We start from the raw sequence: 20,977 nt of genomic DNA on the forward strand, positions 1-20,977 counted from the left end.
ACTAAAACATGAATTCTGCAAAATGTATAAAACATAAAAAGTCAATGGCAGTATTGCTGTCTTTTTCCATCCCCTCCAGAAAGATTTGATAAAAGTTATTTTAATTAGTAAGTTTTGCATTCCCCAAAAACTACAACTTGTCCCTTTAAAAAACAAGCCCTCATATGGCTATATCGACGGAAAAATATAAAAGTCATAGCCCTTGGAAGGAGATGATGAAAAAAAAAAATTCTTGGTCATTAAGGTGCAAAACAGGCTGGCCACTAAGGGGTTAAGGTCCGAAGGGTAACAACAGTGCTGGGTAAATAATGATCCTTTACACCAGACTCACATTTATGACCCTGGCTTGTTTATTAGGCAATCATTCCCCTTCCCTCTTAGATGAGAACATCCTACAGAGGCAGCCATCACTCCCATGTGACCAGGCAGAGGGGAACACGCGCCTCCTTTTTTCTTTTTTGTTTTTGTTTTTTCCCTCAGAGCTCGTCTGCCTCCAAACCATCTGGTTCTAGAGAATAATTACAATCTATGAATTGTAGATTCACTGTTGCATTTCATTCTGTATTTCACCGTTTCAGAGCTGAAAGAACAAAGCATTGAGGAAGCCCAATAGAATATTCATGTCGTTATTATTATAAGAACACTTCTTTTTATCCTGATACATTTTAATCTTTTTGAATGAGTAAATGTACTGAGGATCAGGCATGTATATAATGATAAAACTAATGAATGAGCGCTCAGCGAGAGCACTAATATCTCCAAGTATAATTTTATTACTGAACAGTCTCGCTGGTCCATTGAGCTCTTAATGCCTCAACGTCCCAGAGTGTTACTCAAGGCTCGGCTATGAGAATATCTCAAGGCTTAAAATCCCATAGCCTTTTCCTGCTTGCTTTACATTTTAAGTATTAAAGATTACAACAATATACTGAATTTAAATGGGTTATCCAACCCCTATAATGCCCCCCTAAATGCCTGTGCCCCCTCACACAGATAGTACTTACCTCGCTCCCCGGCACTCACATCGCTTCTGATGATCGCACGGCCGCCGCTGCATCTCCCTGACACACGGATAAAAACACGGGGGGGGGGGGGGGGGGCAGCCAATAGCAGGCCGCGACGGGGACGCGCCTCCCTAGAATCACGGGTGACGCTAGGAGGCTCGTTTCCGTCATGGTCTGCTATCGGCCCCCAACCCCCCCGTCACCAGATGTTTTCATCCACGCAACAGGGAGATGCAGTGGCGGCCGTGCAGGCATCGGAAGCGACGCGGGCGCCGGGGAGTGAGGTTACTTCAATCTGTGTGAGGGGACCGGGCATTTGGGGGTGCAGTGTGTGTGTAGTGTGTTGTGGGGGTGTCCTATTTCAACAAAGGCCAGATTTACAAAGGGATGCTATGTGCAATTTAAAGGGAACCTGTCACCTGGATTTTGTGTATAGAGCTGAGGACATGGGTTGCTAGATGGCCGCTAGCACATCCGCAATACCCAGTCCCCATAGCTCTGTGTGCTTTTATTGTGTAAAAAAACCTATTTGATACATATGCAAATTAATGTAAGATGAGTCCTGGTCCTGACTCCTCTCACGTACAGGACTCATCTCAGGTTAATTTGCATATGTATCAAATCGTTTTTTATACACTATAAAAGCACACAGAGCTATGGGGACTGGGTATTGCGGATGTGCTAGTGGCCATCTAGCAACCCATGTCCTCAGCTCTATACACAAAATCCCGGTGACAGGTTCCTTTAAAGGTGCTGCAGAGCATTAAAGAAACATGGCTGATTTCTTACAGAAACAGGTCCACAATTGTCTGTGGGGTTGTGTCAGATGATGCAGCTAACCTCCATGGAAGGGGATGGTGCTGAGCTTCAATATCACACACTTGTGGCCAGGTGTGGCACTGTTTGTGGAAGAAAGCTGCTTTGTTTTTCTTTTAAGCCCTTAAAAAATGCAGGAAAACCGGACAGTCTAGATTAAAATCCATAGGGTTAGGGTCAAACTAGTTAATGGCAAGGTAAATCCATGTCTGGCATGTAACATCTGACTGGTGCTGTATTCTACAGGTAAGGTAGTGCATCACACAAAAGCCACATAAAGTCCCTCGTAAACCTGCGTCAGAGGTAACATAGTAGTAACATAGAATATAAGGCCGAAAAAAGACAATTGTCCATCCAGTTCGGCCTGTTATCCTGCAAGTTGATCCAGAGGAAGGCAAAAAAAACCTGTGAGGTAGAAGCCAATTTTCCTCACTTTAGGGGAATAAAAAATTCCTTCCCGACTCCAATCAGGCAATCAGAATAACTCCCTGGATCAACGACCCCTCTCTAGTAGCTATAGCCTGTAATATTATTACACTCCAGAAATACATCCAGGCCCCTCTTGAATTCCTTTATTGTACTCACCATCACCACCTCCTCAGGCAGAGAGCTCCATAGTCTCACTGCTCTTACCGTAAAGAATCCTCTTCTTTGTATACAAACCTTCTTTCCTCCAAACGCAGAGGATGTCCCCTCGTCACAGTCACAGTCCTGGGGATAAATAGCTGATGGGATAGATCTCTGTACTGACCCCTGATATATTTATACATAGTAATTAGATCTCCCCTCAGTCGTCTTTTTTCTAACGTGAATAACCCTAATGTTGATAATCTTTCAAGGTACTGTAGTTGTCCCATTCCAGTTATTACTTTAGTTGCCCTCCTCTGGACCCTCTCCAGCTCTGCTATGTCTGCCTTGTTCACTGGAGCCCAGAACTGTACACAGTACTCCATGTGTGGTCTGACTAATGATTTGTAAAGTAGTAGGAATATGTTCTCATCACGGGCATCTATGCCCTCTTGATGCAACCCATTATCTTATTGGCCTTGGCAGCCGCTGCCTGACACTGTTTTTTGCAGCTTAGTTTGCTGTCTATTAAAATTCCTAGGTCCTTTTCCATGTCAGTGTTACCGAGTGTTTTACCATTTAGTATGTACGGGTGACTTGCATTATTCCTTCCCATGTGCATAACTTTACATTTGGTTTCAGGACTATTCAACAACCTAATTCAATCAGCTTGGTTTCTATAATCTTTAATATGTGCAAACGCTTAACTGATGTCTTTTATTTCGATGTTATCAGAAGCCAAAAAAATAAAACACTTCATCTCTAAAGTGGTCAGCAGAGCCAAATTCACCGTAACTCTATTGGTAACTGTCTTTTGTGTTCTTCCCCGGTCAGGCTGACACAACTTCACGATTGCTTTGAGGGAGTTGTAGTAATAAATGTTATCTACATTGTAAAACCGTTTGGCTAGATAGACACATTCGTCTGACAGCTGTCTCTCTCTCTCTCTCTCTCTCTCTCTCCCGTTTCGGCCAAGTGTGTATGTGTTCTGCAATGGGAGAGGTAAGAAAGCGACTGCCAGACACACGCTGGGGTAGCTTATCAACAAAATGATTGGGCATGTTGAAATCCAACTTTCCGATCCTTCTCTCCCCTGACAACTGCCATTGTGAAAGAGTGGGGCGACGTCTATATACATTAGATGGTCAGCCAGTCCCACCGAATTTGGATTGGCCAACTCTGATCTAATGTGTATGGCCAGCTTTTGTGTTATTTATATGGCAGTATGTATCTAGAATATAGAATGAAAGGATCTTCTACTTATGGCACCTTTATATTTCCCAATGTTCGGGTTGATTATCACTAACAAGCCTTCGTACAAACGTTCATTAACAATGGTCTGCCGTTGTAAAGGTGCCGCCGATTACCCGATAATGAGTGGAATGCTATAGATCATTGGTGCAGTCTCCTAAATCATTGTCTAATCACGCTCTGCTGTCGACAAACAATGATTCTGTATGGAGACGAGCGATGACATTAGCGGTCGCTCCTCCCTATACTGTGGAGGAGATCGCTGCATGCAACTGCAGCTTCCACCTCCACTGACGAGCAAGAGATTGTCAGGAAGGAACATCTGCTCCATGTAGTGTTAATGATGGTAGAGCAGGGAAATTAAAAAGAATTATACCACGAAAAGTATTACCATGTAATAAATAGCGCATTTCAAATGAAGCATTATTGAAGCATACATGCAATAAAAATATATATATTTTTTTTTTATGTACATTACAGTTTCCCCTCTGGTAGCGCCCCCTGCTGTACATCCTTCTGATCCACTTTCTCCTTCAATCAGAGGTTGACTTAGGCAAGGGCTACACAGTGACACCGGTCACGGCCAGGATCGCTGAGTAGCATGAAGTAGAAATGCATGGGATCACCGCAGCAGTCGCAAGAAAACCAACACAGCTGGATTTCTTGCAACTGCTGCGGCGATACCATTCATTACTGTGGGATCACCGATATCCAGCTATCCTGGCCGCGACAGGTGTGAGCGACCACTGTCACCATGTGGCCCTATCTTAATATATAGCAGTAGCTTCCCTGTTCCTCTCCTCACATTTCATTCATCCCTACTTCTAAATTCATAGAAATATGTAGCCATATCTCACTCTAGACCAGGGATGCTCCACCTGCGGCCCTCCAGCTGTTGTAAAACTACAACTCCCACCATGCCCTGCTGTAGGCTGATAGCTGTAAGCTGTTTGGGCATGCTGGGAGTTGTAGTTTTGCAACAGCTGGAGGGCCGCAGGTTGGGCATGCCTGCTCTAGACAGTGGAGAAGGAAATTGTAGGGTCATTACATACCATATGTATCTCTGTGGCTGTATGTGAGGGGCTATATTTCATGCAGGAGGAAACAGGTTAACAAGAACTTTGGAGATGCAGATGCTTGATGAGCTGCTGCCTGCCCACAAAAAGGTAAGAAAGTCCTTCAGATTCCCTGACAGCATATTCGTAGCTATATGAGAATCTATGGTCTGCTAATGGACTTACTCAAATCATGTCACTAATCAAACCATCTAAGATGAAGTAAAAAAACTAAGGGGCATTTTTAATAAGACCGGCGTTTTAGATGCTGGTCTTAATAACCCCTATACCTGGCGGTGGATCCGTTGCAGTTATGAAGAGACGCCGGCCTCTCCATAACTTCAGCGCACCCAGCGTACCTAAATGTAAGACATCTTCCAAGCTGTCTTACATGTAGACAATTTTCCAGGCATAGAAAAAAATGATGAATGAGACGTGCCCGCCGACCCCTACCCGTCCACAATTTTAGAATTTACATGAGCGGGTCGAAGTTGCAGATATCGGCGCTACTAACCACTACACTGCCATCTGCGCCTGAAATACACCTAATTTAGGCATATTTCAGTATAGTAAATGACCCCCTAAATACGCAAAAGCAACCAGGTGAAAGTCACAAGTGCACCACTCACTCCTCTCCTGCAGCTGCGACAGTCCTTTCAGACAAGTACTCATTGTCCAAGTCAGCAGGTCAGAACTCCATTTCTGCTTTGTTTGTGCACGTCCATTAAGAAGTATGATGTGACCAAGATGGGTCAATGATGTAATTGTATTATCTGGCTAGAAGGTGGTTGTGACAAACGGCTCTTTTAATTCCAGGTTTGCAGTGAAGGTCATGGGGAAGAGGACCATTTGGATTTGTCTGTATGCCTGCTCGAAAAACCATTGATCTCTGTCCTACATGAAAAGCAAAATGCTGGATTTTATGCAACTTTGCAAAGGACTTCCATTTCTCAGTACATAAGTGGAGCCTTGCTGGAAGCTACAGCATTGTTGGGTGCGAGAAGTGGACCTTTGTTCAGTGGGACAACTGGAAGAACAATACTGAAAGGTAACTTTGCTGCCGCTAGTAATGTTTTAAGGGCGGTTTTGGGAAAAATGCTGTTTTTGTGGCAGATATTCATGCAGATTTTGGAGCCAAAGCCAGAAATAAATTCAAAAGGAAGAGGAAATACAACATGAAGGAAGGAATGATACTGTGCTTCCTTTGGCTTTTGGTGGATAGTCAGCTTGCTCTTACAAAATTCCATGGTTAGAAATTAAAAGTAATGACTCAAAAACATGATGTGAGCTCTGCTATATAATTCTCTCCATGTTACATAGACTTCTCATAGGTCCTTTTTATTCATAAATGGGGTTTTTATTCAAGATGGGTGGTGACCATGGTGGCCATTTTGAAGTCGGCCATTTTGAATCCAATTTTTGTTTTTTCAATAGGAAGAGGGTCATGTGACACATCAAACTTATTGGGAATTTCACAAGAAAAACAATGGTGTGCTTGGTTTTAACGTAACTTTATTCTTTCATGAGTTATTTACAAGTTTCTGACCTCTTATAAAATGTGTTCAATGTGCTGCCCATTGTGTTGGATTGTCAATGCAACCCTCTTCTCCCACTCTTCACACACTGATAGCAACACCGCAGGAGAAATGCTAGCACAGGCTTCCAGTATCCGTAGTTTCAAGGGCTGCACATCTTGTATCTTCACAGCATAGATAATTGCCTTCAGATGACCCCAAAGATAAAAGTCTAAGGGGGTCAGATCAGGAGACCTTGGGGGTCATTCAACTGGCCCACGATGACCAATCCACTTTCCAGGAAACTGTTCATCTAGGAATGCTCGGACCTGACACCCATAATGTGGTGGTGCACCATCTTGCTGGAAAAACATGCCAGCTTCAGTGCATAAAGAGGGAAACACATCATCATGTAGCAATTTCGCATATCCAGTGGCCTTGAGGTTTCCATTGATGAAGAATGGCCCCACTATCTTTGTACCCTATATACCACACCATACCATCAATTTTTTTGTTCCAACAGTCTTGGAGGGTTCTATCCAATGTGGGTTAGTGTCAGACCAATAGCGGTGGTTTTGTTTGTTAACTTCACCATTCACATAAAAGTTTGCCTCATCACTGAACAAAATCTTCTGCGTAAACTGAGGGTCCTGTTCCAATTTTTGTTTTGCCCATTCTGCAAATTCAGTGCGCCGATCTGGGTCATCCTCGTTGAGATGCTGCAGTAGCTGGAGTTTGTAAGGGTGCCATTTGTGAGTAGCTAATATCCGCCGAAGGGATGTTCGACTAATGCCACTCTCCAGTGACATGCGGCGAGTGCTACGCTGTGGGCTCTTGCTGAATGAAGGTAGGACAGCCACTGATGTTTCTTCATTAGAGACAGATTACATGCGTCCACATTTTGGCAAATCCAACACTGAACCAGTTTCACGAAACTTAGCAAGCAGTTTGCTAACTGTAGCATGGGAGATGGGTGGTCTGGTAGGGTGTCTTGCATTGAAATCTGCTGCAATGACTCGGTTACTGCGTTCACCAGACATCAACACAATTTCTATCCGCTCCTCATGTGTTAACCTCTGCGACATGTCAATGGCTGTAAACAAAGAGAAACTTGTAAATAATTCATGAAAGAATAAAGTTACGTTAAAACCAAGCACACCATTGTTTTTCGTGTGAAATTCCCAATAAGTTTGATGTGTCACATGACCCTCTTCCTATTGAAAAAACAAAAGTTGGATTCAAAATGGCCAACTTCAAAATGGCCGCCATGGTCACCACCCATCTTGAAAAGTTTCCCCCCTCACATATACTAATGTGCCACAAACAGGAAGTTAATATCACCAACCATTCCCATTTTATTAAGGTGTATACATATAAATGGCCCACCCTATAGTTTGTTCATTTGCTTCTCTCTCAGACCCAACATTTTTTAGGGACTATGCTGTATATCATATATTAAAATATAGTTGTTGGGTTTTTTTGGGGGGTTTTTTCTGCGCCCTGTCCTGTAAAGCTATATACACCTTCAGGGAATTTTTTTTTTTTTTTTTAAATATAATTTTTTATTTTTCTCCCACAATCCAAAGAGTAACAGGTTGACATCATATCACAGTGTACATGAAGATGGTTTTGACATGGAAAGTACATGCTCGGCACGTTACATCATTTGGAAAGTTAAAACAAAACCCCCCAATATAGAACACAATTCTCCCCTCCCTCCCTTCCCTGCATCAGCTTAAGCACCATACCTGGCTACACATCAGTACGTATGTATCTGGTAACATCTATGTCACTTTTAACATTCCCAGTCTATCCTTGAGGTCCTCCAACACATACCACTCCGTCAATTTGAAGGGGGACATAACCCGGCTATATTCACCTTGATCAATATGACCCAGGATAAATTTGCGCCACGTTAGATATAATTTTTTCCCTCTAACCTCTTTTTGTTGTGTCGCTTCCAACCATTCCAGGTGGAATATACGTCTGAGACACGCGATGACCATGGATATCGAGGGAGTCTGAGATTGAAGCCACATATTTAATAAGCATTTTTTTGCCCCAAGCACAATTTTATGCTCCATTGGCAGTAGAGACGACATTGTGTAACTATCGGATCGGTCATCGTTGTGGTATTGGACATGCAAGATCACCACTACAGGAGTAATCTCCGTCTCACTCCTACCACACTTTTTTAGTAAGTCAGACACTTCTTCCCAATATGATTTCAATCTCGGACAGCTCCACAGTCCATGGTATAAATCCGTTCTAGGGGAATCACATTTTGGACATGCCACTATTCTGTCTAGTTTTAAACCTGTCTTTGGAACATCAAAACCGTATATTGCGCGATGTAGAATTTTGAAGTGAGTCTCACGCCAGTTTTCATCCGGAACAGCCTGATGTAGCGTCCCTATGCCCGTCCAGACCAACTGGTGCACATCCTTAACCTCCAATAGTATTCCCCACTTCCGAAACATGTTCTTGGAATCTACTCTCTCCCATCTATTTCTCAGGGATTGGTAAAGAAGTGAGATTGTCGGTCTAACCTTTTGCCGTAGAAAACTGTCAAAATCATTTGTCCTCCATTCTTTTGTCAGATCCCTGCATAATCCCTTGCCATATGACATAAGTTGCATGTATGTCAAGAATGTCGAACCTTGCAATCCCCACCTCTCCCTCAACTCTTCCTGTGTCCTCCACCGAGGTTCTGTCTCATGAAATACGTCACCCATCGTTCTTATCCCTTTGTTTAACCACATTGCTATACTCTTGCTATTCCTTCCTGGCTCAAAGCTAGGGTTGGCTGCTATTGGGAGATGCTTAGATAGTTGATAGGGCAAATCATACATCTTCCTCAGTATTTTCCACACTACAATAGTATCCCTTAACAGCAGTGACATTTTAATTGATCTCGGCAAGTTAGGTATACTGGTGTGCAATAATGCCATCAGGTCCCAAGGTTTTGCTAGCTGTTTCTCCAGACTTAGATTTGTATAATAAGAGGTCTGATTTGCCCAATCCAATATGTACCTGCTGTTACATGCTATATTATAACCCCTAACGTCCGGGAAGTTGATCCCCCCCACCTCCCTTCTCAGTTTCAATTTGTCCAGGGCCACTCTCGGCTTTTTGCCTTGCCATATAAACCGTACAAATCTGCTTTCTAAGAGTTTGACATCAGCATGTCTTAGCAGTAATGGAATAGTCTGCATTGGATATAACAGCCAGGCGACTCCCATCATCTTCACCAAGCAACACCTCCCCATCAGGGAGAGAGGTAGGCCTTGCCATCTATCCAGGTCGGCCCCTATACGGGACAGTAATGGTGGAAAATTTAATTGATATAGAGAGTGCGGGTCCCTCCCTATTTTTACCCCTAGATATGTTATGCTGGATTTGGCTATGCTAATTCCTTGATCTCTTTTTACTTTTTGTGCAATGTCATTCATGGGCACTAAAGGCAAGAGTTCACATTTTGAAATGTTCACCCTGTACCCAGAATAACTTCCAAAAGCCTCCAAAGCCTTGAAAATAACTGGGACATGTACTCCCGGTCTAGCCAGAAATAATACCACATCATCGGCAAAGAGCGCCGCCTTCACTTGTTTTGTTCCCACCTCAATCCCTGTATACAGGTCCGAAGTGCAAAGGAGCCGTGATAGTGGCTCTAGTGCTAGGTTGAAGAGTAGGGGTGAAAGCGGACACCCCTGTCTTGTACCCTTTTCCAGTTTAAAAGGTTTGGAGAGATATCCCTGGGTATATACCCGTGCTCTTGGGTTACTGTACAAATTTGCAATAAACGTCCTAAAAGCCCCCTTGAATCCCAATCTGTCCAGTACCGCCTCCAGCCAAGCCCACCGTACATTATCGAAAGCTTTTTCTGCGTCCAAGGTGAGCATGGCTGGACACTCCCCTGGACGAGGGTCATGTCTGACTCTATCTAACACTGCTAAAACCGTCCGAATATTCTTGACCGCTGAGCGGCCCTGGACAAATCCCACCTGTTCAGCACCTATTAAAGATGGCAAAAAAGAGGCTAACCTGTCAGCAATAATTTTAGATAGGATCTTTGTGTCTACGTTTATTAGGGATATAGGCCTATATGAACTAGGCATAAGTGGGTCTTTCCCTGACTTAGGTAGGAGTTTAATATAGGATACATTTTCCTTATCTGGATGGGACTTGCCCTTCAATACGTCATTATAAAGCTGTAACATTATTGGGGAAACCTGCGAGATTAGCACCTTGTAATACTCTCCCGTGAAGCCATCAGGCCCTGGGGCTTTTGCGTTTTTCAGCCCTTTAATGACCAGCTGGAGTTCCTCCACAGTCACATCCGCATTTAGTTTCATAAGCTGTTCAGATGTCACTGTGGGCAACTCCACCTTATCTAAGAGGGTATCAACTAACGACATTGAAGAGTGATCCTTATATAAGGTCTCATAATATTGACCTACTATTCTGCTAATGCCCGCCGGGTCAACGACTATCTTCCCGTCACCATCTTTCAAACTAAATATATATTGGGGCTCTCTTCGACCTTTTGCTAGGTTGGCCAGCAAACGACCCGCTTTATTACCAAAACGATATAATTTAGCTTCAAACTGGGTTTGTCTGAGAGATTCTTTATGCTTTTCACTAGCTTCAAAAGCCTGACGTGCTTCAACCCATTTTGCCTTATTATCCGCTGTGGGCATTTCCGTGAACTGCCTGTACATTTGTCTGACTCTATTACTGGTTCTTTCCAATGACCGCTGACAAGCTTTTTTCCTACCAAAAATGTAACTCATAATGCGCCCCCTCAAAACTGCTTTTGATGTTTGCCAAAAAAGTTCCGGGTTGTCTATGTGGACCTGATTATCCTCCCTATATTCTTCCCACCAGCCAATTAACTTATTCTGGAAGTCCTCATTTCCCACTAGCCCCGAGGGGAATCTCCACAGGTAATCTGATCCCTTTGGATAACTGTCCCTCAAGGTCAGGGACACCGGAGCATGATCTGACACCATAATATCCCCCACCTAAGCGTGTTCTACCAACCCCGCTAGTGAGCCTTGGACAAAGATGTAGTCAATGCGTGACCAGGAATCCTGAGCGTGAGAGTAAAAGGAATACTCTCTGTCGTCAGGGTGTAACTGCCTCCAGGGATCTATCAGACCCACTGATTCTGTCAGCTGCCCCAAGACTACGTCATGAGCTACCGTAGTTCTGCCCCCTTTCGCCTCAGTCTTTCTATCCTCCTGTCCCATCATCACTGAGTTGAAGTCACCTCCTACAATCAGGTTTGAGGTCCTGTCCAACAATAACTTACTTTCCAGCGCCCTGAAAAATTGTGAATTATTAGCATTCGGACCATATACATTGAATACAGTGTATTCCCTATTTTGGACCCGTATCGACACCTTTACCCACCTCCCGTTGTCATCCGTTACTGAACTCAGCAAAGTGAAGTTGAAAGCTTTGTTGAACAAAATCAGGACCCCCGCTTTCCGCTCTGAGGAGGAGGACCCTATCACCTGGCCCACCCACAATTTTTGCATCCTGCCAAAATCTCCTGCTGGTAAATGAGTTTCCTGAAGTAGTGCTATATCAGGTTTTAATTTTTTTAGATGGCGGAGAATCATCCATCTCTTCTGCGGAGAGCGGAGGCCCTTAACATTCCAACTCACTATCTTCATAATTTAGGATATTGACTAAAATGATGACTGGAGAAACATATCCCATTACCCAGATACTTCCAGGACAGGTGCCAGCTGATGCACAGAAATCAACATGAACATTTTCACATACAATATTGTAAACTACCCCCTTCCCTCCCCCATCCCTGTTAGGCAAAACCCCTAGAACCAAATTGTCTCTGTGACACATATTACCCAACTAACAACCTCCTCCCTTATTCTCGACTTCCCTTTTTTCTAGGCTGCAGCACTCATTCACCCGTCCCCCATACTTTACACTTTTCTGACCGCAATGCTCTTTTCTTCAAAACATATATCCATGCAATCCCACAGATAAATTTTTAGACAGTACTGCTATGCATAACCACACTCCCGTTGTACATGTTAAACCATGTCCACTTTCCATTGCTGGTAGAAAAATGACTCAGAACAGAACTAAACTAAACATAGCTACCAGTAATGTCCCCCTCATCTTGACCAAGAGTCCCTTCTTCTGGAAGAGCGAAGCCCTCTCTTATCAACTGGAACCATCTCCCAGTCTCGTCCGCGTCTGTCTGCTAGAGGTGAGCGTCTCCACTCCGGGCTTCTTGTCCTCTCCCTCCTCCGCTGTTGCTGTCCCGGCGACCGTCCTCTGTGCCTTGGCTCACCCTCCGTGCTATTATTCCGCAGGAACTCTTCTGCTGCCACCGGATCTTGGTAGGTTTTGACCTCGCCATCCTCCGTTGAGATCTTTAAAATCGCCGGATACAATAGCTGGAACCGTATTTGTCGCCTATACAGTTCCGAGCAAACCGCGCTGAAATCACGCCTCTTTTTCGCCACCATTGCAGAGTAGTCAGCAAACATTAGCAAGGTATGTCCTCTGACCTTCAGTGGCCCTTTGCGAGCTCGAAAAGCTCTCAGGATGGCTTCCTTGTCGTTATAGTCTAGGAACCGCATAATAATTTGCCGCGGCCTAGACTGGAGATTCTGTGAAACATTGCGTTCTTGTGACTGAAAGTCCACTGCAGGGCCTACTCTGTGGACCCGCTCCACAATGCGTCTTCCGGACAGGTTCAGTGCTTGAGGTATTTCTATCTCGCAAATCTCTTTCAAGGCAGGCTGTTTCACACTCTCTGGCAGGCCCACTATTCTTAAATTATTCCGCCTGGACCTATTTTCCAGGTCCTCCAGGCGGTCTTTCAGAACGATGTTCTGCTTATAAAGATCTTGGGCTTCATGAGTACATCTGTTCATATCATCCTCCATCGCCGCGACCCTTTGCTCCAACTCCTCTATGCTTGCCTCATGTCTTGCCACCGTGGAGTGCAGTTCATGTAGAGACTGTGTGAGGGTCTTGGCAAGAGTCTCTTTTATATCTGGGGCCAGATAGCGGGCCACTTCGATAGCCAGCGTCTTGTAATCGATATTGCTGAGATCCCCTGAAGGCTTGCCTCCGTTTTCCACCACCTCTGTGGCCTCTTGGATCGCTATCGGGGAGTGTGGGCGGGAATCCGCCATCTTGCCCTGCGCAGCACTTGCGGTCATTTTCGTCCCGCTCACCACTTGTCGTCTGCCGCTCCTCAGCAAGTATCGGTCCATGGACCGTCGGCCAACACTTAGCGGGAACCCCCAGGTGACTTTCGGGGTCCCTTTTCGTCCACTAGGTCGGAGCGCAGGAGGATTTATAGGGGCAGGTGCCGGAGCTCACTCACTCCGCGTCCTGCATCCCAGCGCCGGAACCGGAAGTCTCCAGGGAATTTTTTGTATGATTGCATTTTGCTCATTTTGGGCTAAATATCATTTTTTTCAATTGGACTTTAATCAAAATTTTCTGCCATTTTTGAGATCCAGGGGTTAAAAATCAGTCTGTTTGCAGAGTATCACTTCTCAGTTCCTTTAGCTTATGGCTCATATGAAGCTTTATCTCTGACCTCATAAACACTCATTATATGTATCTAAAAGAGCATGGATTTAAATTTAAGCCTGGATAACCCATCAACTGATGGCACCGAGAAGTGATATTTTGCAAACAGACTGATTTTTAACTCCTGTACGGTGTATTTCAGCTGAAACTTTTTACTAAAGACCAATTGAAAACATTATTTTTTTGCCCAAAATGAGTGAAAATGCAATAATAAAAACAAAATTGCCTCAAAGGTTTCCATAGCCTTTAAAGAGGACCAGGCACCTCTCTTGACATGTCTGGTTTATTAACTACTTTCACATAAAAACTATTTTGTGCCATTACTCTATTATTCCTTCTAGAGATTATCCTTCTAGAGATTATAATTAGTGTTGAGCGAAGCATTCAAAGTGGAATTCAGTCCGAAATTTAGGAAAACTTTGATTCGCAACTAATCCGAATTTCCTCGCACTTTGTAGTAATAAATCAGTTTTTCCTAAAATTGTGGCTGCACATCTTTTGCTGGCTTTACTTCTTCCAAATCATCCTTCAAAGTGTCCATGTCCTAGAAAAGTCAGCAAGATGCAGAGAGAGGAGGAGCTGAATGTTCCTGATACACATATTCTCATTGATATTAGATGATGTGGAAAAGAAGGAAAAGCAGATGAAAAGATGTTCCAGAATTATTGTTACATGGGGAATGCAAGTAGTTGCTAAACACACGTTAGGAGAGTTGACAGATCCTCTTTAATACATTCAAGTAACTATTTAACACAGCATTGCAGCTCAGTCTGACTTTGTATTGCTGAATTTAAAGTTATAATTTTCCAGTATTCTTTTGTGAAATCTTGTGATGTCACATTTTGAGTGCAATAGTAACAAATCATAGTAAGGGAAATTCAATAAAGTACTTCTGATGGGGGCGAGCCTCGTGACCCTTGATGCACTGTTTGTTTACAGTGAGGTCATTTTCTCCTTGCCAACATTCCAAATTATTTCCTGGCATCCCATTAGTACAAGAATGCACTTGAGTCTTTCCTGTTTCATAATTCTTTATATGCATCTACAAAGCTTTAGATTTAGAGATTTGGCGATTTTCTGTTAGACAGCATATTCATAAAAACCATGTAAAAATGTAGTAAATAAGTGAATGGGAACACCACTGCAGTACTACTCACAGCCACTAGCCAGTGTATGTAGCTGTACCACGCGGTGACTGGTGTTGGAACTATACCAATATGAAATACTAAGGATAGTCTTAGATAACCCCTGTAATATATGACTGCCACCTGTGAATTTTATTATGTGCATAAATCACATTTTATTATGTACAAATAATATATAAATAACACAATTTGTGGCAGAATGATTGCATCTAATCAGATGGATATAGAACTATTGTATATATAAATGTGCATACTCACGGTAGACAAGATGTTAACTAGACCAGGGTTTCTTAAAGACTTTCCTACTGGGGCCTCACTAGCCAGAACATGGTGGTACCTGGTTCTTGCAAGATTGAATTCCATGCCAGCAATATTAAAGGGGCTGCACTAATTATTTGCAGTGACCCATGAGTTAATACCATGGTTTACAGTCTGCAATCTGTTAAAATGTTTACTGAAATGATCTGTGCACTATGTTTCCCAAAAGGTTCCATATTAGTAGCAAAGAGTTAATTGGCAGTCGTTAGTCACAGTTGCCATGTAGTGGGCTGGCCCCATTTTCCTCTGGTTAATGAGTAGAGAGTCTGCTGCTGAACAGGCAAGAGACAGGACCTGTTTTGTGTGTCCTGCTGAAAAGTAGGCCAAAATAGAAGCCGTATCCAGGAAAACACCATTCCTGAGAATGGAAAGTTGCCAAAAAGAATTATTCCCTGAGGGAAGAAAGTACTGAATATTTCCAGAAGGTTCAGAACCAAATGAAGTCTGCTGGACTGAGACAGTAAGGTAAATGCACATTTATGGAAAGGCTTTACTGCATGTGGAAAGAGTCAGTTGCCTCCAGCACCCACCAAACTTGTGAGACGGTCTGGCTGTCCAATCTATGACTGTCTCCTGCTACTGGGAACTGCAGAAAGTATATTGAGAGTAATTACATGCATTTAGTTAATTGGGAAGATTGTATGGTGCACAGAGAGAGACTCAGGGAGGACAATCATTAAGGTTAACTACTATATGCAGCCTCTCGGAAAGCCTACTCTATTATATACCTCAGAACTGTGCCTACTCCTTACATTTGTACTGAAACCTCTATTATCTGTTCACAAAAGAGAGACTTTATTTATTCTAACCAAATGGGCTTGGTCATTGCCTCCATCATCTGCCAGCCCTATGCCTGTGCTCCTGCTTTGAACCCTGCTGCTTAGCCACCTAACATCAACGAACGCCAGGCAGGAGCTCCCAAAAGTCTAAGGTGTGCCCCGTGGGAAAGAAGGGTTATGGTCCTCCACTCACTGCAATCATGGCCTGGAGGAAGAGATGGAGAGAAGGATTAGCCACTGTGAGAACTATAATAACTCTCATTGTTCTAGCAACCACCACTCTTCTCCTGCTGGCCGGTGCACTGCATATTTATAGGATAAGGTTTACTAACTGATCGGTGTGAATCTGACCGCTGGGACCCCCACCAATCCAAGAACGAGAGTCCCAAGTTACCATCGCGATGGGAGCATTTACCTTTCTGCTCCATTCATTCCCTGTGGCACTGGTTATCCTACCCTATCACATCATATGCTCTCAGTTTGGACAACAGAAATCAACTGAAAGCCTCCTTTTAAAGGGGTTGGCCGGTTTCCTATATTGATGACCTATTCTCAGGATAGGTCATCAATCTCAGACCGGCGGTGATTTGACTCTCTTCAAACAGCTGACTGGCGAGGGTGCCGGGAGTCTGACCCCCGCTGATCTGATATTGACGGCCTATCCAGAGGATAGGTCATCAATATACGAAACTGGCCAACCCTATTAAGTATATCAAAAGTTTATATAAATGCATTACATCAAGAGGAACCCCATGTAGGGCACCTACTTTCCTCCATTCAAAAAAATCGATGGAGTATACCAGCACTGGCTAAAAATATCGAAATATAGAAGTGTCTACTGAGGCTTGAACCCTAAAAGCGCTAAGCACCACATATCTTACTATGCATATTTGGGACTTGGACACTAACATTTATTTTTTTTCTGGACCAATTTACAAGGATGTTTTGTATGGTGTGATTTATTGGTTTTATCTTGAGCAATTTACAAGGATGTTTTGTTATGTGTTCCAAATATTGTATTAGCATAGTTTCCAAGATAATCTTTGGTAATCCTTTTCTTTAGGTCACATTTTACGGATTTGTGTAAAGGTTTTTAAAAGTTGTCCAAGTACTTACCCAAGTAAGCTACACATGGTGATTATGCATGATCAGAACCCTACAGCAGGATAAGTGGTGTCCTTGGCTTTTCAGTTATAGTCTCAAAACAAGTGCTCCAGTTATGTATTTACTGCAAATGTGACCTCTTTCTTACTCTGACCCCACAGTATCAGGCCTCATGCTCATGACAGATCGCATGTGGACCCATTCATTTCCATGGGGCCACAAAAAATGTGGACAGCACACAAATGTTGTTTGTGTGTTGTCCACATCCATGCGATTCTATGTCCGCCCGGCAATAAAAATGGAACAGGTCCTATTCTTGTCTGTTTTCCAGACAAGAATAGGCATTGTTACAATAATCCGGGATGAAAACGTCCAGGATGCACACGGCTGGTTTGCGGACCACAAAGCACACGGTCCTGTGCATGAGGCCTTATTCCTAATGGGTACATAAAATACAAAACACCACAATTTTGCTTTGCATCTGTATGGTCATGTAAGCTGTCAGGTCATGCCATTGAACTAATTATCTGAGTGGAAGGCACCACTAGACACATTCAGGGACTTTGTAGAACTGTTCCATTTATGTTATTGTACCAATTTAGTTCGAAATATTGTTTGGAAAAGAAACATAGGTTGACAGCAGAAAAAGACCACAAGGTCCATCTAGTCTGCTCTTATATTATTATTTATGCCTTTAACATGCTAAAAGGTTTCATCATGTCACCCTTTTTCCCTTTATTCCTCAAGGGAGTCATTTACTAACGAGAAATTGCCTATTTTTGGAGTATTACTGGCGCAGATTGCAGTGCAAAGGTTATTTGTGCCGCAATCTGCAACTTTTCCCCGCTCACGCCAGGTCTAAAAAAGGGGGTGTGCCGTGGGCAGGGAAGTGGACGGGCCAGTAGGCCTGTCTCGTTTATCTTTTTCTACGCGTCTTTTACGCATGTGGATGAACCCAAGTAATGTGGTGCCTCTTCATAACTTTGGTGGATCCACCGCTAGCGCACAGGGTTATTAAGACTGGAGTCTAAAAAAGGGAGGGGTCTTAAAAAAGGCCCCCTAAGTTTATCCTGATACAGTATGTTTCATGCTTAAGACCCTCCACCATTTTTGTAGCCTGTCTCTGCACTTGTTCCATTTTATCTATATTTTTTTGTAGGTGGGGGTCTCCAGAACTGGACATATTATTCCAGATGTGGTCTTACTAGCACTCTATACAGTGGGATCACAATCTCTCTCTTCCTACTGGTTATACCTCCAAGTGTACAACTTGTTTCTCAGCTGCCTTCCAATCTTGCTTACTAATTTTAAAGCTAAAATGACCCTTTTCTTCTGAAGTCTTGGCTAACACAGAACAGCCAATATGATACTCAGAATAGAGGGTTCCTTTCCCCCACATGCATTATTTTATATTTGGAGTCATTAAGCTGCAATTTCCATTGTTTGTACCATTTATCCTACAGCTTCGCATTAGATAGCACTATAGATATTCCAGTCTACATAAGGCATGTTGAAGTCACCCATACCTACCGTACAATACCTTCCTTTTTTGCCATTTGAGAAAATTCATCCACCAACTTATCATAATCCACACTTTGCACTGGAGGCCTATTTACCACACCAATTCTGGCTAAAACTCTGGAATTCCCTTTGTACAGAAAGCCAAACTTTCATGAGCCAAATCATTTCTGCCAAGATGTAACACAAGATCACACATTATCTTCAATAGCTGACATGACTATATTTTCAATGCGCTTCTTCTCCCTATTGACAGTGGAATCTGGAAGACATCTCACCTCCTTCACACATCTGCACTCCAGCATCTCCTAACTCAACCCCTCTAATGGTGGAATCACCAACAAGAAGATGTCTTCTCTTCCTTCCTGATCACTCCATCAACTCCATGTGGCTGGTTAATACCATTCTTTACTTCTTGCAAGACAATCTTTCTCTTATAAGTCAAAGCATCCATCACATGGTGAGCCCTGTTTGAACCAGCAACTTTGTCACCTTCAAAGTCAGAAGGTAGACTATAGTAATTATATAATGATAGGCCAAAATTAGCATGTTTATGCTCCACAGCTTGCAATCTCCCACAACCAACAGTTTCCCACTCAGCTCTTTTCCTCTGAGGTATTTGAGGGAGAGGTGGTTGCTTGTTGGGCTGCTTTACAGCACTCAGAGTCAGAGAAAACCTTTTAACCTCAGACTCAAGAGTACAAACTAAAGAGTGTAGCCTAGAAATGTCCCCATATAAACCAGATAACTGCTTCCAAATTGGACATCTTAATTTCCAAAGTGTGCTGCGGGAAAACAGCAGCCAGACAAGGGTTGCACTGCATCAAGCTTTCTGAATGATCAGTGGAAACAATTATTCAGTAAAGCAGGTGCCAAACATCTTGTGCAAACCCCTGCTGTTTTCAAACTACAGCTGTTTTTAAAAAATACACTTTCATCTTACTGCACTTATGTTGTGATGCTGTAACGGGGTGCCGAAGCAGAAGGCCGCAGACCTGCTGCTTAGCTTCGGGAGTGAGGATCTGTGTTTGACCTCATTCCCAGGGCGGCTTTGCTAGCTGGGAGGCTCCCTGCTCCTAGGTCTGCCTTGAGCGCCGAGCTGATCACTCGGTGCTCGACTGGTCGGTCTGTCAGTCATGTGACGCTGGCCACGTCACATGACCGACTATAAATACAGGCAGCCTGCTGGCCACAGGTTGCCTGTTAATTTAGGTTCCTGGCGTTTGTTGGATACCTGTATACTTACCTGATCCTGTTCCCTGACGATCCTTTGCCTGCTCTTCCTGTACTGCGCACTCCTCCTGGTATTTTGACCTCGGCTTCCACCTGACTATTCTTTGCGGACTCCTTTGGTACTTCTCGACTCTCCTGGTATTTATGACCCCGGCTTCTCCTGACCATTCTTTGCTTATCCCTCTGTACTGCGTTGTCCTCTTGGTTTTGACCCGGTCCGTTCACTATCCGTTATTTGTCTTGTCTGTCCTTCCCGCATGTATCCTAAGTTAGGGACTGCCGTCCAGTTGTCCCCTGTCATCAGGACTTGTGAGGCAAGTAAGCAGGGCCAGGGGAGAGGGTGGAGCGCAGTGGTCACTATCCTCCCCCCTGTGTGTGTGTGTACGTGACTGTTACAGATGCGCTTACCAGAGGAAACTCAGCCGGGTGAGAAGGAATACCCTTTTAATTCACGAAAAACAATACTGATTTTAAAGGGGTTGTCCAGCTGATTAAATTTTTTTTAAAAAGACTTGGACTGGTGTAAAATAATAAAAATAAGTTATACTCTCTTACCAGTCTTCCACTGCTCTTTTTCAGATGTTTCATGATTCTCTGCTGGTCTCTACTTTCTAGTCGCTCTTGATACACAGGAAATGGCCACTTAGCCAATCTGGCTATCTCAGCAGTGATTGGTTGAGCAATCATTTCCTGTGTGTGTACAGGGCTGGTGCAAGGATTTTTTCCGCCCTAGGAAAGATAAAAATTGCCGCCCCCCCTTATCAGATGATCTGCCCATATCATGACATCACATTTGTTCCACCCGTTTCTCAGCATTTAAATTAAAAGATAGTTATATGTTGCAATAAAGCCCCCTATTAAGAATGGTGGAGAATAACTACTATAACTTAAGCCATAGCTAAAGAAACAATAAGGCCCCCCCCCCCCTATGACACTTGATGACTTTTACAGAAGAAACTGTATATTGTGTGGCACAGTGTTTGCTATATGTGTATAACATAAACATATTTCATATGAAAACTTTCAGTTACTTGGCTTGACCCTTGGGGATCTCGGACACCACTTCAACACTTTGGCTGGGGGGCT

The 20,977-nt window shown here is 43.5% G+C and overlaps 1 protein-coding gene across 11 annotated transcripts in view; it reads left to right on the plus strand.

Moving 5' to 3' along the window:
- The window catches only part of PLCE1 (phospholipase C epsilon 1), a 323,845-nt gene that overhangs the window by 116,295 nt on the left and 186,573 nt on the right, over window positions 1–20,977 (plus strand). For all 11 annotated transcript variants that reach the window (XM_040434726.1, XM_040434732.1, XM_040434729.1 and 8 more), the window contains exon 3: window positions 5,510–5,741. In XM_040434726.1, the coding sequence (XP_040290660.1) occupies window positions 5,510–5,741 (232 nt within the window). The remainder of the gene's footprint in view (window positions 1–5,509; window positions 5,742–20,977) is intronic.

Source organism: Bufo bufo, chromosome 6 (genome assembly GCF_905171765.1).
Source record: "Bufo bufo chromosome 6, aBufBuf1.1, whole genome shotgun sequence".
In the NCBI taxonomy this organism is placed as follows: domain Eukaryota; kingdom Metazoa; phylum Chordata; class Amphibia; order Anura; family Bufonidae; genus Bufo; species Bufo bufo.